General features: G+C 39.3%; 5 protein-coding genes across 8 annotated transcripts; 4 read left to right on the plus strand and 1 right to left on the minus strand.

The window, feature by feature from the left end:
- The first annotated feature begins 9 nt into the window (after nt 1–9).
- LOC129796943 (SUMO-activating enzyme subunit 1) lies at nt 10–1,328 on the plus strand. The gene is made up of 2 exons (XM_055839099.1): nt 10–165; nt 251–1,328. The coding sequence occupies exons 1-2, from the start codon at nt 59–61 to the stop codon at nt 1,149–1,151; spliced, it is 1,008 nt and encodes a 335-aa protein (XP_055695074.1). The 5' UTR covers nt 10–58; the 3' UTR covers nt 1,152–1,328.
- On the minus strand, nt 1,147–8,536 carry LOC129796936 (ATP-dependent RNA helicase bel). 3 transcript variants are annotated; one of them, XM_055839090.1, is made up of 6 exons: nt 8,420–8,536; nt 7,680–7,897; nt 6,720–7,312; nt 5,122–5,911; nt 4,595–5,046; nt 1,147–4,481 (listed from the first exon to the last, which is right to left on the minus strand). In XM_055839090.1, exons 1-6 carry the CDS (start codon nt 8,462–8,464, stop codon nt 4,387–4,389), a joined length of 2,193 nt encoding a protein of 730 aa, XP_055695065.1. In that variant the 5' UTR covers nt 8,465–8,536; the 3' UTR covers nt 1,147–4,386. The 3 variants fall into 3 exon arrangements, with proteins under 3 accessions (XP_055695065.1, XP_055695064.1, XP_055695062.1); XM_055839089.1 differs by having other exon boundaries at nt 4,589–5,046; XM_055839087.1 differs by having other exon boundaries at nt 1,147–5,046.
- A 129-nt stretch (nt 8,537–8,665) lies between these two features.
- On the plus strand, nt 8,666–9,847 carry LOC129796944 (deoxyhypusine hydroxylase). Its single transcript, XM_055839100.1, has 2 exons — nt 8,666–9,104; nt 9,172–9,847. The coding sequence occupies exons 1-2, from the start codon at nt 8,825–8,827 to the stop codon at nt 9,786–9,788; spliced, it is 897 nt and encodes a 298-aa protein (XP_055695075.1). The 5' UTR covers nt 8,666–8,824; the 3' UTR covers nt 9,789–9,847.
- A 90-nt stretch (nt 9,848–9,937) lies between these two features.
- On the plus strand, nt 9,938–12,253 carry LOC129796952 (DDB1- and CUL4-associated factor 12 homolog). Its single transcript, XM_055839108.1, has 5 exons — nt 9,938–10,162; nt 10,239–10,395; nt 10,575–10,727; nt 10,800–11,618; nt 11,714–12,253. The coding sequence occupies exons 1-5, from the start codon at nt 10,065–10,067 to the stop codon at nt 11,864–11,866; spliced, it is 1,380 nt and encodes a 459-aa protein (XP_055695083.1). The 5' UTR covers nt 9,938–10,064; the 3' UTR covers nt 11,867–12,253.
- Nucleotides 12,254–12,856: 603 nt separating this feature from the next.
- On the plus strand, nt 12,857–21,170 carry LOC129796953 (uncharacterized). Of its 2 annotated transcripts, none has more exons than XM_055839109.1 (7): nt 12,857–13,220; nt 13,330–15,633; nt 15,919–19,929; nt 20,231–20,328; nt 20,393–20,521; nt 20,587–20,714; nt 20,831–21,170. In XM_055839109.1, exons 2-7 carry the CDS (start codon nt 13,356–13,358, stop codon nt 20,853–20,855), a joined length of 6,669 nt encoding a protein of 2,222 aa, XP_055695084.1. In that variant the 5' UTR covers nt 12,857–13,220; nt 13,330–13,355; the 3' UTR covers nt 20,856–21,170. The 2 variants fall into 2 exon arrangements, with proteins under 2 accessions (XP_055695084.1, XP_055695085.1); XM_055839110.1 differs by having other exon boundaries at nt 20,231–20,316.
- The last annotated feature ends 6 nt before the right edge of the window (nt 21,171–21,176 follow it).

Below are 21,176 nucleotides of genomic sequence, written 5' to 3' on the forward strand. Positions count from 1 at the left end.
TTTCTTTTCAGTGCACCCGGCAGTTCTAGCATTCTGTTGTTAGCGTTTTCTGGTGAAAATGACGGAAGTTGCGAGTAAAAATTCAATCTCCACCGAACTAACTGTGCAGGAAGCTGAACTCTACGATAGGCAAATCCGTTTGTGGGGTCTGGAGTCACAGAAGAGGTAAAAAATTGAGATTTCCTCCAAACTAACCTCAAAATTGCTTCTCCTTCAAGAAAAAATGAAAAAATCTTGTAAATTCTTCCAGAATTCGTACTGCACGTATTCTCATCTGCGGTATTAATGGCCTAGGAGCAGAAATCTCAAAGAATATCATCTTGGCTGGAGTGAAATCAGTCACCTTCTTGGATCACAATGTTGTCTCAGAGGGCGATCGATGCTCCCAATTTCTCGCTCCTGTAACAGCACTGGGGGATAATCGTGCTGAAGCTTCTCTGGCACGAGCTCAGGCACTCAATCCAATGGTGGAGCTTAATGCGGACAAGGATGTGCTGACTGAGAAGCCGGACAACTTCTTCACAGCTTACGACGTTGTCATTGTGATTGGAGCTCCACGACGGGAGATGATTCGCATCAACAATGCCTGTCGCATGAAGGGTGTGAAGTTCTTTGGAACAGATGTCTGGGGTATGTTTGGGTACTCATTTGCTGATCTGCAGGAGCATCAATTCATCGAGGATGTCTTCAAGCACAAAGTTGTCTCGAAGGAAAATGACAAAATTAAGACGGAACTTGTGGGTGTACCCACCAAGAAGACCCTCCTATTCCCACCGCTACAGGATGTCTTTGAATTCGATTGTCGCAAGAGAGAGTACCTCAAGACAATCAAGCGCAAAGGTTTCGCCTTGATGATGTTCATGATCTTGCATCGCTTCCGGGAGGAACATCAGAGGGATCCATGCTACAAGAAAGCCACCGAAGATAGAGCCATTCTCCTCCAGTATCGCGATGATCTTGCTCCCGGAATTATCCCCGATTCCGCATTCACGCACGTCTTCTCTCAAATTTCACCCGTTGCTGCCATTGTGGGCGGCGTAGTTGGCCAGGAAGTCATCAAGAGTGTCTCCCAAAAGGAGGCACCGCATCACAATCTCTTCTTCTTTGATCCCGAACGGGGTGATGGCTACATCGAAACAATAGGCATTTAAGCTTTTTTCACTTTTAATTCTACCACAATTTCTAAGTTTTTTTTTCCTTTTTTTCTTATATTCATTACACTTTGTGAATTAATTTCTTTTATTACAGTATAAATAATTAATAGATTTTGTGTCATGAGGTTTAAAGAAAAAAAAATAAGTTGTGAAATAAACTCTCAATGGACAAAAGATTAATTTTTATTTATATTTAATTCTCTTCGGTGTAAAGTTCTTCTTTTCTTGTTTAATTGCAGTGGGAATTAATAAATATTACACTCCCATGCTAAAATATGGTAGCAAAATGGAGCTTTTTTTGCTGCAGAATTTTAGACTTTTTCTTCAAGAAAATTGATTTTATTTTTAGATTCAAAGGAGTTTATTCATTTCTACGTGGGAAATTCATTCATTCGAGAAAACATTCGGAATACGAGTAATTTTGTAAAAGACCAAAGAAGAATAAGAAATCTCCAAAAAGGTTTTCTATTTTCTCGTGAGAAAAACTTGCCAGGAATATTCCAAAAAATTCACGTAATGACGTCATTATTGTTCTTTTTATTCGATTGAAATTTTGTAAATAAATCCTCTTCTCTGCTTGAAATTAACTCAAATCAAACGATTTTTTGGAGTTGGACATCATCCTATTTTCAATGCGTGAAATATTCGCGTTGATGTTTCATACATGAATGATGTTTTTGTTTCTCAGACCACAAAGAGAATGTAGAGATTCACAAAAAAAAATCATTTCCAAACGGAAAATTAGTTTACACTCATGAGTATGATCAAAGCAAAACCATGCCAAGCTTCTGAATGAAACATCAGCAAGAATGTTTCATGCAACGACAGAAACATAATAGTGACGTCATTGATTGCGTTTTTAAGACTTTTTGTGATTTTTGGCTCTTTTTTTATCCTCATCAAAATTTCGTGTATCCTGATTGATTCTTCGAATAAATGATTTTCCCCATATTGAAACGAATAACCTCCTTTAGGTTTCGGGAAGATCACATTATGGAATTTGCTGGAAAATAAATAAAATATTTTTTATGCCACTTTATTATTACAATATTATTTAGCTTAGCATGGGTGTGTATTATGAAATTTTTTTCTTACTAAATGCATAAGAAAAAAACGTGAAAAAACTACATTATACATTATTTTAGTAAGGGTGTGATTATTATGACAATAATAAAATAGCAAAAAGAATCTGCCATCCCTAAAAGACAAAAAGTAAATAAATTGTTATATTATTTATACTTTCTTTTATAGTTTGAAATAATCATTAAATGTGTCATTAAAGTAAATCCTTCAAAAAAAAGCTCAATCAATCATTCATTAGGATTCTTTTGTTATCCTCATTTGCTTTTTTTTTCTTTCCTTCCTATTACAACTTCATTTTATTCATTAAAATTAATATTTTTTCTCCCTTTTGTTTCTACAAGTTGCAGTCACAGCTTTTCACGCGGCACGCAAATCTCTTTATTACATTATTATATTGTTAAAATATTTAACGATTTTTCACATATATAATAATAATAATAAAATATATACGTATTGATATTTTTTTTCATCTTCTTTTAATTAATTAAACATTATTAACTTATTTGACAAACAAAAAAATAAAAAAGAGAACGTGAAAGTAAAGTTCGATGGATTTTGTACTGAAAGAGAAAATCGCTGGAAGAATTCCCATACCAAATTCTTGTTCTATTCTGTCTCTGTGTGTGTCCTAAGCCATTTTTTTCAAAACTTTTTCCTTTTTGCCATTCCTTTTGTAATCCTTCAAAATTTGCCATTTTTTTTGCACACGGAAGAAAATGTTCTTATCTTGTTTTCTCCTAAAAATAGATCGCACTTATCACAGTCGTTTGCATATTATAGATTTCTTTTTTTTTAATCTTAATTAATCCATTTTTTTTATTTGTATTCTTCATTTTTTTGTTGTTCTCCTGTGAATTTGAGAAAAGTACAAGTCCCATTTAGATTTCTTTTATTTTGTTTCCAATATTCCGCTCATTAGACGGAATATTTTTTTTTCTTATTTAGGAACTCTTTTGCGTAATTTCTGTATGTATCCTTTTTTCTCTTCTTGTTCTTTTGGGTTTTTTTTTCTCCTCATAAATGTGGATTGTTTCTTATAATCATCATCATCAATAAAACGGCTGCAACTGCAACGAATTCGGTACAAAAGTTATTAGATTTTCTTTTATTAATTTAAAACAAAAATTTAGCATTTCTGCATCCGGCCAAAAAATAAGAATTGCATTGAATTTTTATGCGTAAAAATCTTTTGCACGCTTGCTGTGGATCTTATGCTTCATTTTTTTCTCTATATTTTGCATAATAATGTCTATTATATTCTTTTTTTTATTTAATTGGGACAGCATAATTAAATGAAAATATATCATACTCAAAAATAAATACGGAAATTGTTCTTTTTTTTTTCTAAACAAAGTGCTGGGTTGAGTCGTTATAATTTCACAAATTATCCGACCTACCCTCCCCCAACTCCTAAAGAAAATTGTTCAATGGTTTTCTTTGTCTCATGAACATCTCTCATTGTACACAATAAATTCGAAAAATTGTACACACCAACAAAATTTTTAAATGTTATTACATTATTTTTTTTCTTCTTCAATTTCCGTTTATAATATAATAATTCTTTCTCCTCATTTTTTATTCCTTTCAATAGTTTTCTATATAGGGAAAATTATTTTTTTAACAGTTATTTTTTATATACCATTTTATCTCATTTTCCATCGTTAAATTTATTTTTTTTTTAACTATGTGTTCCTATTTTTTGTTACATCTATTTTCTTCATATTTTATATTTTTCTTAGTTTCATTTATACTTTTTTTTCATTTATTTATTTATCAATATATTCTTTTTGAAATAAATTAGTGTAGTAAAGATTTGAGAATAAATTGAGGGGTTTAAGAGGGAGAGATGCAATTGGTTTTCTTTTATGTTGTTTTTTATTGAATTTTTTTTCTTTTGCAATTAAAGTTTTTTACAATATTTTTTTCCTCCTAAATTTTGTATTTTATTCACATGAAAGTAAATCTTGTATATTATTTATTTATTAAAAAGTATAGTGTAGTATGTAGGAGGGAGGAGTAAATAAAGAGATTGTTTCTTTTTTTTTTTCTTCTGTTGCAATTCATTTTGTAATTTTTTTTGTTTCCTAAGTCTCCCCCTTTAATTTATTTTTTTTCCGTCCATTTTGCTTTGTAATGCAAAATATGTAATTTAATCTCCCCACCAGTCTGGGCCAGAATTGTTGGAGTACGAATTCCCATAACTTCCACCGTAATTTCCAGCGCCACCGTTCCCATAGTAGGATCCTGTGTAGAGAAGATGTTTATAAAAATTAGCAAAGAATGAATAATCTGCCTGTAAGAAGGGCAGTATTGTGTATAAAATAAATAAAAGAAAGAAAACGAAAACAGACCCTTACCGTAGCCACCACCTGGGCCGCCACGGGAACCTCCAGGGTTTCTATTCGATTGTCCACGATTGCCCGAAGATTGAGTACGGAAATCACGCGATGAGAAGGAATTCCCACCGCCACCGTAGCGTCCACGGCTGCCACCGCCACCACCGCCGCCACCGCGACGTCCACCTGAACGTTCCTGCGTGAGAATCTCTTCGAGAAAATCGGGAACATCTTGCTTTGTCTCCACCAATAATTCCACAAGATCAGCGCAGATGTTGCGATTTTTGTCATTGAAAAAACTCGTTGCCACCCCCAAGTTCCCCATACGTCCCGTACGACCAATACGATGGACATACTCCTCAACATCGGATGGCAAATCAAAGTTTATGACGTGCTTCACATGCGGAATGTCCAGGCCACGTGCCGCCACAGCTGTGGCCACGAGAATTGGGCAGACGCCGGAACGGAAATACCTACAACACAACAGATAGGATTACATGAAATTCCATCCAAGAGTAATTAAACAGCAAGTGTGGTAAAATATATACCTGAGAGCATCCTCACGTTCACGCTGTGTACGATCACCATGGATACTTGTCACTGGATGTTCATAGCGATGTAGAAAATCCTCAAGGGCATCAGCACCCTTTTTCGTCTCAACAAAAATAAGTGTGAGACTATCTTTCGTATAATCCGGATTGCCATCCTTAAATGAATTGAGCAAATCCAGCAGATAGGATCTCTTGTCGGACTCATTTACCCACAGAATTGACTGTGTTATATTCTCAGATGTTGACCCAACACGTCCCACAGCGAGGAAAATGTAATTGTGAAGGAAATCACTGGCCAATTCCTGAATTGCCTTGGGAAATGTTGCGGAGAACATCAATGTTTGACGCTCCCCAGTCGGTGGCATATTACTTTGCTCAACAATACGACGAATTTGTGGCTCAAAGCCCATATCTAGCATACGATCAGCCTCATCTAGGACGAGGAATCGGATATTGTCCAATCCCACTTTACCACGTGTTATCATGTCCTCCAAACGTCCCGGTGTGGCCACAATTAAATGGCATCCACGATCCAATTCCTGCATTTGCTCAATGGTATTGTTACCACCATAGAGGACAGCGGGGCGCATTCGGGCGCGATATGAGAACTTTTTGGCTTCTTCAAAAATCTGTGTAGCCAACTCACGAGTGGGTGCCAAAACAAGCCCCAATGGGTAGTGCTTACGACGATAGTACGAACGATTGCCACTACTTGGCGGTGTTCCCAGACCACGTTCGTACATTTGATTTAGGATCGGCACGAGGAATGCCGCCGTCTTGCCCGAACCTATTAAAGAAAAGAAAAAAAAATATTATACTCATAAATCATAAAAATGCATTGAAAATCATATAAAATCAACAGCTATTCGCATTAAAAAAATATGAATCAACGACACAAATCTCTTTTTGTCGTAAATTTGTGTGCAAATTACTCTGCTTCGCCCCAATTATTTTCTCAAACTCACTGCAAAAGCATAAATTGCTCTTTTTTTCTACCTCTTAAGACGCAAACTTTCGCCAGACTCCTTCACACTTTCACTTCAAATGATTTCGCCAATATTTCAATGGATTTTTATTGATTAATTTAATGCCATTTGCAGCAATAAAAAAATGAACAAATACAAAAAGTTTTATCTGAATAAACAGATTTTTTTTAGACCTTCTAAAGTCATTCCTTTTGAGATAAATTCTCAATGATCCACCGAAACTGTTTACAATACTCAAGAGTAAAACAAACAAAAAAAATCATTTTATGATTGTTTGAAATGTACACAATCAGCAAATTTTTCCGCTTGGCATGAATGCCGTGTGATAATTTTGAGATTTAAAACAGTAACAGTGTGATAAAATGAATTAATTTGGAGCAGAAATTGTGTTAATTAAAATGGGGCTATCTTATATGCAGAATCTTCATTTTCATTGTTGTGAGAAAATGCAATAATCAGAAAAGATTAAGCCAATATGCAAACATGGTTTGTTCTTGCATAGAAAGTGTGTCATCATTTTACAAATTCTCACACAATGCCTCTTCTTTCCTCAATTTCTCTTTAACCTTCTCACTTATTGAAAGAAAAAATAATAATGATTTCTTTTACCTGTTTGGGCACATGCCATCAAATCACGTCCAGCCAGTATAATGGGAATGGCATATTTCTGCACCGGAGTTGGTTTGTCATAGCGTGCCAAACTTATACTATTACTTATGATCTCTGTCAGCTTGATGTCATCAAAAGATGTGATATGTGGTGGCACATGGCTTCCCGTCGCCTCCACGGGTATGTCTTCGTATTTGTTAAAGTTAATACCGGTGTTTGCCGTACCGAACAACTCCTGTTCGAGAAGCTCATCCTTTGGCAGGGGAATGGTGCAATCAACTTCATGGCTGGGGCGTCCAGAGTCACCCCCGCGCCATTTACCACCGTATCCTGGTGCTGGACCCTCACGTGCTGGTGCATCTGGCCAGCGATTGTTCCCTCTAATCGGCTCACGCGGTCCACCGCCGTTGCCGCCACCGCCGCCGCCGCCACGTCCGCTGCGTCCCCAATCATCGCCGCGGCGATCGTAGTACTTGGGGCCACCGTTCTGAAAATTATCCTGAGGTTGAAAGTCGCTGCGACGCTTAAAATTCGAGAAATCCCGATCGCGATCACCGCGATTACCACCAATGCGGCGATTTCCACCGCCAGAACTGAAATTAAAATAGAGAATTAAATGCATTTAATTTAACAAACAAAATTCTTTAAAATATTAAAAATAAAGAGAAAAAAAAGAGACATGTTTTTAGTGAAATGATTAGCCCCTGGGAAGAAGTAACTGAATGAGTCATTTACTATAGAGTTTAAATGGAAATCAACTGTGACACATCTCTTTCTCTCTTACGTAGTATTTCACGATGTTGTGAATAGAGGCACATAAGGGAAAATGTATTCAACAAGAGTAATTTGTGTCTCTTGGTGAAATTATTTTTTTTTTTGCATTTCCATTGTCTTTCTTTTCCGGGAATGGAGATCAACGTTCCGGAAGATTTCCACACACAGACACAGAGAAATACTTACTTTTTGTAATCCCGTGAATCGTTGCGATAATCCCTTGAATCTGGACCACCACCGCGATAGTCACGATCACCTCTATCGTATCGATCACGTTGCTCGTAACCTCTATCGTAGTCAGCAGAACTAGTATTAGAATTCTTCTCGCGTAAATGAGGAATTACATAGATGTCAGGCTTCGGTCCCGAAGATCCCCGACTTTCCTGCAAGTCCAGAGCAGCAATCTGCGAGGGTGGTGAAGAGAGAGAGAGAAAAGGGGCTACCTTAATTACCTTTCCACACAGATCAATAGAGAAAATTCTCAGAGCGACTCATTTCTGGCATTTTCCGTGCACGGAAAATGCCAAAATTACATAAGATTCGCCAGGAAATGCATGAAAAATGTAGAAAATCATTCGATACAGCAATCAGGGATATAGCATTGAGGTAAAATTATTCATGTAAAATATTGGCAAGCGCGTTTGAACGGCTAACATCAATTTGAACAATAGAGAGCAAAAAGAAAATTCAATGCCCTTTTCATTGTACAATGAGTTTCATTGGCGGCCATTTTGATTTTCAACAAATTCCGTCAAACACCATCGATTTCTCAAGCACTTTTCGCCACTTTTTCACAATCCAAGTGCCCCCGGAATAGTCACAAAGCACCCTCCGGATCACAACCTTGAGTCCTTCACTACTCCCGTGGGATCCACAGCGGAGGCATTGGGTGAAAATGTGATTTGAAAATTGGTGTGCTGCATTACCTGCTGTTCTAGACCTGATCCATTTTGGTTAATCGAAATACTCATATTAAAATCACTTCCAATCAGTTCGTTGTGTTGTGAACTTCTTTAAACTGAAAGTTCCACACGATTGTACTATAAACCACAAACACGAATGAGTTCTTTTCAATAAATTAAACACAAATCCAATTTTTTCTCGGCCACTCTCACAATTTTCATTCAATTTCCACCACTGTGAATAGTTCACGATGAAATTTTGACACTTCACTAGCGCCCTCAATGTTAACTGTCAAAAACCTCGCTCTCATTCTTGCAAATTTTCTCGCATTTTTTTCTTGCACCAATTTGTGTGTATTTTTCGCAACACGTGAGATTTTTATTTTTTGGCTGAAAAATTTTTTTTATTGAGAATTCAATTGCAAAATCATGGTGAAAGTTGAAGCAGAGAAGGTGAAGAGTATTGGTGGTGTGCTAAATGATAAAAATCGCCCACTAAAGGAACGTTTTAGGGCATTGTTTACGTTGCGGAATATCGGTGGACAGGATGCGATTGATTGCATCAATCAGTGCTTCCGGGATGATTCGGCATTGCTAAAACACGAGCTGGCCTACTGTTTGGGACAGATGCAAGACCGAGAAGCAATCCCTGTTCTCGTGAGAGTTTTGGAGGATGTAAATCAGGAGCCTATGGTGCGTCATGAAGCTGGTAAGATTTTATTAGTCATCACTCGATAGCTTTTACAGAATCATTAAGATTTTGATTATTTTATCAGCGGAAGCTTTGGGTGCAATTGGATGTCTGAGCGTGAAGCCTGTCCTGGAAAAGTATCTCAATGACCCCGTCATTGAAGTTGCAGAGACATGTGAAATTGCCCTTGGGAGATTGAATTGGATAGATAAGAAAGAGGAGCTTCGAGATGAGAATCCTTACGCTTCGGTGGATCCCACACCTCCAGCTTCAACCAAGAATATAGCAGATCTCAAGGCTACTTTGATGAATGAGGAAGAGTCGTTGTTCAATCGCTATCGTGCCATGTTCAGTCTCCGGAATATTCGCACTAAAGAGAGTATTCTCGCTCTGGCAGCAGGATTGAAGGGAGGAAGTGCTTTATTTAGGCATGAAGTGGCATTTGTACTTGGACAACTTCAGGAACCGTGCAGTATTCCATTCCTGGCCGAAAACCTCCGTGATACGGCTGAAAATGAAATGGTTCGGCATGAATGTGCTGAAGCTCTGGGAGCAATTGCCACTGAGGAATGCATAAAGATCCTCAATGAATACCTAAAGGACGACAAAAGGGTGGTCAAGGAGAGTTGCGAAGTTGCCCTGGATCTATGTGATTATGAGAACAGCCCGGAATTTCAGTATGCAAATCTTCTGAAAGAATAAATTTTGTGATTCATTGTATTTTTTCCCATTTTTGCAAATAAAAATTATATTTTATCGGACTTCCATGGAATTTCCAATAATTTGTCCTATGACTTTCCCAACAAAAAGCAAGCGTGTTGTGTGGCTCAATGTTCTTGCAATTTTCCAGCACTTCTTGTAGTCGCAGCAGAAAAGTGACAAAAGAGCAACAAAAATAATGGAGGAGAATTTATTGTGAATTTTTGTGAGAAAATATCATTCTTTTGGCCATTTGTGTGACTAAAACACCTTAATGAAATGTCCAAAACTGTGCGGAAATGTGTCTATGGACGGAGACCCCCGTGCTACATCCTTAGTCGCATCGAAGAAAGGAGGGCGAAAGCAAGAATTTTTCGGTACGACAAAAAAAAGATAACTTTTCCACAAAGTATTGATTTTTCTCATTACGTTACCGCATTCCCTCAATTGTAGGCAGGAGAGGAGACGGAAACCAGATAAACCTGATGATTTCGTGACATACGAGGATTCCGACAGCGAGGAAGAAACTCCACAGCAGCAAAATGAAATATTGAACACCTCATACAATTTTGTGGACTACGTCCGGAGCCGTGAATCGGACTTCAGTGAGGTGAGTTTCCGGATAGGCTGAATGTAGGATTACAGTTGTTCTGATGCCTCCTTCGGCATTTTATGAATAGTCCTCATAGTTGATAGATTCCATTGATTCCAAAAAAGGGCACAAAGAGTTAGAATTTAGTACCCCAATCAAGGGATTGGAAGATAATGCGTAAAATCTCTTTGTTTTAGGGACGAAGCATCTGCCAATCCTACGCAAGTCGACATATTCTGACGCACGATATGTTTAAGGAGACACCAATCTCGTTAGGAAATATCAATAAGGTTTTCTGTTCTCAATGGCTAAGCAATCGACAGGTGGTCTTTGGCACAAAATGCAATAAGGTAAAACACCTTTAGGGTGCTGCTCTATTGTATGAAGTTCTTGAGAATTAATTGGCTATCCTTTGTTCCCAGCTTATGGTCTACGATGTTAATATGCGTCGTGTTGATGCAATTCCCACGCTGCCTAACAATCGTAGCAACAATCCTGACACACAGCACGGAATCCATGCGGCTCAAATCAATCCTAGTCGAACACTGCTGGCCACGGGAGCAAGACACTCTGCTGATATTGCCATTTATCGTTTGCCAACACTGGATCCGGTGTGCATTGGGGAGAATGGGCATAGAGATTGGGTATTTGACATGTGCTGGCTAGACGATCAGTTCCTCGTGTCGGGATCAAAGGATACGAAAGTTGCTCTTTGGCGCATAAATGAAGATCTCATTGATGTGCCACAAGCAACGGGGGAGGATGAGGAGCAAACATGCCCATCATACGGTCACATTGTTCCCGTTGCGGTGAAAGAATGTCGCACAGCACAGAAGATTCGATCACTTTGCTTCAATCAAGAGTACAAGGAGATTGCTGTGCTATCCCTCAACAGCTACATCCACCTCTTCAATGCTGAAACTTTCTCACAAAAACTCTCACGGAAGCTGCCCAATTGTCAGGATAACGTGTGCATTGCATGCCAACCAAATGGTCTCTATGCCGTTGGATGTCGTTCATACACACTTCTCCTGGATCCACGAACCCTTCAGGCCGTGAAGAAGATTGCATCACGCTACTCCGGATGCGGTATACGCTCAGCTAGTTTTCAGGAAAATATTCTCACCGTTGGCACGGGATTAGGAATGCTCATGTTTTATGATATACGAGCAGGAAAATACCTGGAAAGTAGCATAAATTCATCGAGAACTGTAGTCCTCAAAGCCAGTAAAGGGTATGTGGTAAGTATTGTTTCACTCTTTACCTTTGCCAGTGAGATCATAAATGATTAAATGGGGGTGATGCTTCTCATTTGTTTTTTTTTTTTTTCAAATAGTTTCCTGAAGAAGAAATGGATGGCTTCCAGCAGATCAAATACGTTCCAGCAATTTATACACACTGCTACGATGCAAGCGGAACGAGACTCTTTGCAGCCGGTGGGCCGCTCCCGGCAAATTTAGTGGGAAATTATGCGGGCATCTGGCAATAAGGTAAAGAAAAAAAACAGCTAAAAGAAGAAAAATAATAAAATGGTTTACTACTTAATTCTTAAGATAAATCCAAATTAATAATTATTATGGAACAAAAAGACAGTAAACCATTTAATTATAAAAAAAACATAAGGCTCATAAATATATGCATATTTATTGATGATACAAATTAAGTGTATTTCGTTTTTATTATTTTGTTCTCTAAAATTTAGAATTTTTTTTTTATTAATAATTTCTTAGCATAATAAAGAAACATTTTAATTGCATATAAGGAGAGATTAATTAAAACACTCGTATAAAGATAAGCCGTGAGCATGATAGACTTTAATCGAGCGTGTAAACTAAAGATAAAAAATAAATAAATTACTCTACTTTTTAAATTTGAAGACAAATGTTTTATTTTCTTAAGGATTTTTGCTATTCTGGTGCATCCTGAATTCACAGGATATTTCTTCCCTGACTTGATTGGCACATCTCTGAGATCTTGTGCTTCATTAATTAATCATTTGATGACCTTGTCTTCCTCAAAATATAATAAATTTAATTCATTTAAAAAGTTTCTCAATAATTTAATTTAAATCTAAGGAGCAGAAATTCTAAAAATCTTCATGAAACACCGCTACAAAATTCCTACGAATTCTCCAGAATAATCTCCTACAGAGTCTATGGAATCTTCTGTTGGAAATCAGCCGAAATGACCGCGGAGATTCGTTCAAAGAACACAAAATCACTGAAATGCTAGAAATCACTGCTATTGTAATCAATCACAGCAATCCCAAAATTAAAATGTTTTTCATAATTTTTCTCTTTATGCAATTTATCTTTTTAATAATTTTAAAAAATTAATTTAAATTAGGAGATAAAAAGGAAATAATATTAAAGAAATAAAATGTTTTTTTTTAATGTGATAAAAAAGAGATAGGTAAGACAGCCCTTCAAACACATCAGAAAATCCCATTGTCTATAAACGCGCCCGAGTTTACCTTTAGTATTGTCGAATGCATTGATTCCAATAACAACACAAAATTATCTCATAAAATTATGACCTCTTTTCTGCGATATTCGGCGTAAAAAGTATCTTGCGGTGATCGCGAAGGTGCCGAGGACATTTTTGTGATGGAAAAATTGGCGAAAGTGGCGGAAAAATGAGGATTTTATGCTATTTCTCCGAGAAGTCCATTGAAACTGCATGAAAATCTGCTAGAAAATGAAAATGGCTGACAATCCGCTTTTTTCGTGTGGACAATTGAATGCGAATATTTTGGGTGTTGTTGCACAAGTGCTTGCAAGGAACTGATAACGGAGTGCACAGAGCCGATGGGAATATTTATTGACTTAGCAATTGTAAATTAGGTGAGTGCAAAAGGTGCTGCAAGGTGGGGAATTCTTTGGCGCATCATCGCCCAGAATTCTCACGAAATGTCCACTTTTTTACGCAATTTTCCCTTCTTTCCCCATCTAGATTTTAACTATTTTGCTGCCTGCAAGATGTCTGATAGTGATAGTGATTTCAATTATCCGGGAACAGCACGAGGAGTGAGAAAAAGTAGGATTCTACGGCGAAGGAGGAGGGTATGTGAGTCCGGAGAATCCACAATACAACTCCGTTCCCGGAGAATTATTGAGACACCTGGTGAGGAGGATTCCGATGAGTCCCAAATATCCACCAACAACATTGAGAATTCCGAAAGTGAGAGTGAACAAGAAATCCCCATTGTTCGGAGAATAAGGAAGCCAAGCTTATTTGAGGAGAGTTCCGTGGACAGCTCGTCGGGAGGTGAAAAGTGTCCAATTTGTTTTTCAACGCTAAAAGAGCAGGAGGTTGGAATACCCAACACCTGTACACACATGTACTGCGCCAAGTGCATTGAGGAGTGGTCCAGAGATGGTAAAACATGCCCAATTGATCGTCAAGCCTTCTCCCGGCTGACAATTCTTGAGAACATTCGTTCCTTCAAGGTGGTACGGGAGGTTGCAATGCCCGAAAATCCCGAAGTGATCAGTGAACAGAGGATTCAGGCATCCTCCGTACCTCTTCTCCCCGACGGTGGGGTGTCTGACGATGAGATTCCACTTGCCTATAGACTTCTCAATGGAAGAGAAAATTCCACGGTGAATATCGATGAGGATTCCAATCATAGCACATCAAGTGGGGAGAAATGCCCAATTTGTTTTGCAAACTTCAATGATCAAGAGATTGGAATTCCCGATTCGTGTGGTCACAAATACTGCGGGAGATGCATTGAAGAGTGGTCTAGAACCGTAAGAACCTGTCCAATTGATCGTCAAACCTTCACACGAATAACCATCGTTGAAAATAGCAGGTCCCACAATAAAATTCGGGAGATTTGTGTCTCTGAAAATCCCGAAGTGATTGCTGAGAGTGAACTGGATGATGAGATTGCTGACAATGATGTGACGTATTGCATGGAATGCAACAATTCCAATCATGAAGAATCAATGCTTCTCTGCGATAGCTGCAATCGTGGATACCACATGCATTGCTTGGATCCACCACTTGAGGAAGTTCCCGATGGGAATTGGTTCTGTGAGACGTGCATTAGTTGCACGGGCATTGAGATGCTCTTCCAAACACGACGTCCTGCTCAAAATCGTGTCCGACGCACACGTTCGAGACGCTCAAGGCGTACAAGATCACGACGAACATGCAGAATTCCACTGAGATCTCTCGTCTCTGGCACGCACAGGGGCACGGGAACGACTTCAAATCCCGAGACGGAATCTGTCTGGGAGGAGACACCCAGTCTGTGGGAGAGACATCGCGCCACTGTGCCGAGACTCGCACTGTTTGGCTTGCGGAATGAACTTAATTATTTCGTGAGTGACGATGAGAGTGGCGATGAGCGTGTTGCTGTGCGAAGTAGTGGATCTGTGGGTGTCTTAGTTGCACCAAATCGTTCACGGACATCCACAGTGTCATCTCTGCAGAGTCGCAAGAGGATCCTGAATAACATTGTAACTCCACGGGAGACAACTTCCGTTGATTTACTCTCCGATATCCTCAGTGAGCAGGAGACGTGGCACACTATAAGTCGCAGGAATAACATTAAAAATGTGCGCATCAGCACTGATGGGAGCTTTGACTTTAGTGAGGTGGTCCCACCTAAGAGTGATAAACCCACTGAGGCAGCAAAGAAGGATCCACCACCAGAAATTCAAGCTCCAATGTATAATCGTGGAGGGAGAAATTCCGGAGGGTATTTCAATAATCGCCAGGGTGGCAATCGCGGCGGCGGCGGTGGTGGCGGCAATTTCCGCAATAACTCCAACTACGGTGGGAACTACCAAGGCAACTACCAAAACTCCAACTTTAATCAATTCAACCGAGGAAACTCCAATTTTGGCAATTTCCAAAATTCAGGACGTGGAAGTGGGAGGGAAAGTTTCTCAAATACCTTCCAATCATTTCAATTTCGCAACAACAACAACAATAATAATAACAACAACAACCAAAATCCCCGTGGACGTCAGCAATATGGACAAAGGTTGCGTGGGCAGCCTTTCATGCCGAATAGATTCAACCAAAGGAATCAGAATACAAGAGACAATTTTGATGACTTTAGCAATAATGTAATGTGCTCGAATAGGCCTATGAGTGAAAGTGACATGAACTACTCAGAAATGGGTAATGTGGATGAAAGTGACGATCGTAGTCATGTACTTAATTTGGAGATAACAGTGCCAGGGCAGGCGAGCAATTCTCTCAGCGATGGGAATACCGAAGAAGACGCAGCCTCGGCTATTGGTGAGTTTTCAAATTCAAAAGACTGTTGAAAACCATGAGAACGAATCAATTTTTTCTTTCTTTTTCTTTTCTTTTTTAATTCATCCCTCAATCCGCTTTTTTAAACAAATTTCTGTTTTCCCGCGCAAAAAAAAACTACCCGTAAAAAAACAAACTATAATTTTACCATCAAATATTGTTATATATTTTGCCTGAAAGTTGAGTTTTGCAAGAGACTCCCTAACTTAGTTACAAACAAACACACAAGTATTGTATATAACCTCCATATTCGCCATCTATTTCCAGAAACAATTCAAACCTCAAATGCAATGAGAGATATAAATACAAACTATCAGGACTATGATGATGAATGCGATGATAACAATGACAATGATGATGGGGAACAGCAGTACAATGAGCAGGATGACTACACGAGTGGTAGTCAAAATGAGAATCGTTCGCATGATTTTAGATATCCGAATGTGACACCAATTCTCCCAGCACCATCAGCACCTTCACACTTTAGCGGTAGAGACGATGAAGAGGATGACTGCCCGAATTTTAGCGTTTACTCCGCAGAAGCAATGAAATTAGCCAATAGCTTCAATGAAGAACCCCAAGATGAGACAGAAGTCCAGCATGGAGAGAATCAGGGATATGAAGAGAATGAAGAGGATTTAGTGCAGCTCGATGATGACGAAGAAAATGCCGATGCGACGGGTAGAAATGAAGCGAAACCTCCTCAGGAAGAGAATTCTCCATATTTGAAAGAAATTTCACCAGAAATGAGTAATGAAGGGAATTTGGGATCTTCGGAACAAAAAGATTCAGATCCACAGGAGTCAGAGAATATTTGTGACTTGCAGAATATTCCAATTCCAGCCCCACCTTTAGAAAGTATTCCAATTCCAGGAGAGCAGCAACTGGCTACAGGGCAAGATGCTCAAAAGGGTCCTGCGCGACGAGAGAAGAAAGGTGTTCTCGAATTGTACGATGACAGTGATTGGGAAGAGTTGAATCTGATTAAAACCGATGAAGATAGGCCCGTTATTGCTGAAACTTCAGCAATTCCTCCTGCTATTACTCAAGGGGAAGGGAAACCCGCTGAAGAGAAGGAAAATAACACGGAAAATGATCCACGGAGCTACACACCGTGCCTTGATGAGAACAACCAAGTGGCAGAGGCACACAAAGAGGACGATGATGGTGATACAATTGATATTAGTGCTAATCCAATGGATGCCGGTGGAATAGGTGGAATGGATACGGAATTGATATCCGATGAAGATGGCGTTCTAAATAATGGAAATGCACCTGTTGAACCTATCCCAGATACAGAGAAGCAGGACGCACAGCCAGAGAGTAAGAAGGATGTAGAAGAAAAGAAGAGTGGGGGGAAATCTAGAGGTAAAAAATCGAAAGAGTTTAAAAAATTAAGTAGAAACAATCGCGATAGGAATTATCGTGATAGAGAGCGAGGACGAGAGCGAAGTCGATCACGTTCGTTCTCTAATGACAAAGAGAATGATCGGCGTGATAGTTATTCAAAGAGGAAGGAAAAGCGAAAAGATCTAGCACGGTATGACGTTCGCAATGTCGTTGAAGATCGTTGGCAACGCAGGGGGAGGAAAGATCAATACGGGCGGGATACATCGAGACACAGAAGTTTATCATCATCTCCCAAACGCTATTCACACTCGAGATCACCATCACGAAGGCGATCAATGTCCTTCTCATCACGATCTCCACGACGATCTCTATCGAGAGGACGGCAACCGTATAGATCACGACGATCAATTTCACGAAATCGACGCAATCGACGCTCTAATTCGAGACGTCGCTCACCATCTCGTAGGAGATCACCACTGAGGAGACGCTCATTTTCACGAAGGAGATCCCTATCACGCAGGAGATCCTTGTCGAGGAGGAGATCTTTCTCACGCAAGCGATCACTTTCACCAATTCGTGGAAAACGAGACAGATCTTATGGTCGTTCTGTTAGCCCCGCTAGAAGATACTCACGATCACGTTCGCTTGATAATACAAGACCCATTCGGGGAAGTAGATCGAGGTCACGAACAAAATCTCCCATAGTCTCAGACACATTTCATCAGAGACGATCGAGATCCCCACGATTGTCCCCGAGGCGAATGGATCATACACCAAGTAGGGAACGTGTTAAGCAACCTAAGCGTAAAAAGACATCCAAGGATGGACGAAATAGATCGAAGAAATCCAAGAAGAAGCATTCATCGACGGAAAAGCATGCAACACCTGAGCTTAGGGGTTCATTGCATAAGAGAAAGGGAGGTGGAGGTACTATGGATGAAGCTGTAGTGTCGAAGAAATCAAAGAAAGGTGGTTCGAGATCACGATCAAAATCATGGAATGGGGAAGGAAGTCGTGCTGCTTCGTTCTCAATGAGTCCCCCACCGGGAGATAACTACGAAGCTGGTCCCACCTCATGGACACCACCACTGAGGGAGAATGATACAGTTCGTGAGGACTTTGTTGGTCAATCACCACCCAAGGAAGCACAAACGAAGAGTCGCAAAAAGGACAAGAAGCGTAAGCAGGACAAAAAACATGGGGATGGCTATGAGAGACGCTCAAAGAGGGCTGAAAAGCAACCAGCTTCGAAGGAAGTTTTTGCTTCAGGCAATAATATTCTTGTGAGTGTGAGCTTCAACAATGATGAACCTCAACCGCCACAGCAGACAACTATAGTTACATTACCACCGACAAAGGATGGATTAATATCAAAAAGGAAGTCAGATCGTGGGGAAGGTGGTGGGAAGAAATCGCGTAAGGAGAAATCAAAGAGACCCGGGTCAAAGGGTCGCAAGAAGAGGATTGATTCGAAACCCGTAGCTATAATTGATCTCGATCGATCACCATTCAAAGAGATAACTCCCTCACCAAAAGCTGTGATTGTCCTGAGTGATAGTGATGGAGGGGATAATGGGGAGAAGAATAAAGGTGGTGGGACACCGAGAATGAATATGCGCGTCGACATGATGGATGATGTTGATTCGAGAATGGGGAGTGGAATTGAGAGGCATGAGCATATTTCTCAGCCACGATCCCCCAATATTGAGGTGGATGGTTCGTCATTCAATATGCAATCTCTTGGTCCGAAGACTCCGCCTGAACCGGAGCACATAAAGTTCACGCTAAAGCCGAAGAATAAGGCAAAGAATACACGACCAAATGTTCTTGCCGAAGAAGATGAGGAGGAGATTATGAGTGAACCGGAGGAGATTGAGCGGAATAATAGTAGTGAGAGTGTTAATAAAATTGGACCGAATACTCCACCGGAACCAGCACCATGTTCCCCAGATGCCTATGATCCGTTTGAACCGACAAAGTCTCCATCGCAGTCACGATCCCCAATCCCTCCAGCTGACACGAGTGAGTCGGTGAATCAGGAGAATAGCGACAAAAGTGGTCCACCACAGACGAATGAAATTCAAGATTTGACCGAAGCAACGGCAAAACATCAAGGCTCAGCGGAAAAAGTAATGAATCCCGTGGACTTTGTCATGGCTCTCATGAATTCAACAACACACGCCCAGATGGCGGCTGAAAGTCACAATACCTCAACTGAGAGTCAACAGAGTGTAAGGATATCGGCATCACCGCAGGAGAAGCCAGAGGAAGTGTCGAGTAAACCATCCAGTAGTGGAATAACTATAATTAGCAATGTCCTCATTCAACCATCTAAATCAACGGCAACCTCAACTCCCGTTACGTCGTCATCAATCTCTTCCAATCTCCTCCTCATGCCACCGATTCAGTCTCAAACGGGTGAGAAGAGTCCGGCTAAACTCTCATTAATCACTTCAAGTGCTGGCATAAAGCCATCACCAATGAAGACGTCCACAGTCTTCTCCAAGGCATCCTCATCCAGTCTGATCTCAAAGCTTCCATTGCCGAAAGTTGGGAATGCCAATCAGTCTGGCTCAAGGCACAATGGTGATCAGGATGTCATGGAAATGGATTCTCCCTATTCACCGGCTTCGAGTGACTTTGATGGGCTTTTCGATCCACCATCTGAACAGTCGTCGAGTCGGCAGAATTTATCACGAAGTGCAAATAGCTCAATGAACACCAATCAATCCATGCAAAAGCCAACACCCACGAAGGGTGCCACTAAATCTGGCGGAGGTGGTGGTGGTGCAACAGATATTTTTGATTCACTCTTTGGCGCCACATCGCCAAGTGGTGGCAATACCAGCACCACACGTAGTACTCAACAGAAGACAAAAACCACAAAGACCATGGCGCGAAGTCAAGCCAAGAGATCTGCTATCAAAGGTAATATTTTATTTGAATTTAATTAATTTTTCTTTATTCTTTTTTTTTTTAATCATTTTTCTGTATTAAAATAGTCGAAAATTTCACATTTTTATCTAAAAAAAAAAACTTAATAATTTAAGCCGAATTATAAGAGATAACATCAGTATAGCTTTAAGTGAAAAATTAATCTTTTCACGTTCATGAATTTTCCTTAGAATCTTTCATATTGATGGTAAAATTATAAGTGTTTTTAAGGGTTAAAAAAAAAACAGTAAAAAAAATGAGCTGAATGTGATTGCAAATTCATTTAAAATTTCAGGAAGTAAAGCTTCAACACCAATTGGGCTGGATGAAGCATCAATGCGGATTGTGGATGAAGTTCCTGGTTCAGCTGTGGAGTTACATGTAAAGGATAAGGTTACATTTAATTGGTGTCAAATGATATGTAATTTATTAATTTTTTTCTTTCTATTCAAATCAGTTCTTGAGAAAACTAAATCGCCAGGAACGCGTTGTGGAGGAAGTAAAATTGGTGCTGAAGCCTCATTACAACAAGAAACACATTACCAAAGATGAGTACAAGGATATATTGCGTAAAGCTGTTCCGAAGGTATTTAAAGAAAAATGATTTTTTCTGCTTTTTTGTGATTTTAACAATTTTTTTTTACTTTGTAGATTTGTCACAGTCGTACGGGTGAGATAAATCCTCAGAAAATTCAAACTCTCATCGAGGCATATGTGAGGAAATTCCGCATCAAGAGAAAAATGTCCGGAGGTCAATCTGGTGCTTCCGGTGGAGCTAAGTAAGTAAATACCTTCGTCATTCAATTTTATCTCTTGTTTTTGTTCACATGTGTTGTCTTTTGTTTTGTTTTTGTATCTATTAATTTATTTTTTGTAATGCAATTTTATTTTGCAGAAACGTTAAATCTTTGTGGGCGTAAATTGCAACAAAAAAATCTGCATAATAATTATAAATATATTTAAAAAAAGTAGTGAAAAGAAAAATGTTTTAACAAAAAAAAATATCACACATTATTGAAAAACAAAAATTATTCGGTTCTGTATTTTTTCATGCAGTGTATTTAAGTTTAATGATTAAAAAAAAAAGTACACGAGATAAATATTCTTAAAGCATATTTCATATTAGAAGGATTTTATTGCTAATTTATAATATTTTGGCCAATTAGTCTATAAAATAATATTTAGTGTTGTATTCCCATTTAAATGTAAAAACAAATAAACAAAAATTGCATTGATGTCCA

The sequence above is a fragment of the Lutzomyia longipalpis genome, chromosome 1 (assembly GCF_024334085.1).
Source record: "Lutzomyia longipalpis isolate SR_M1_2022 chromosome 1, ASM2433408v1".
NCBI lineage: Eukaryota > Metazoa > Arthropoda > Insecta > Diptera > Psychodidae > Lutzomyia > Lutzomyia longipalpis.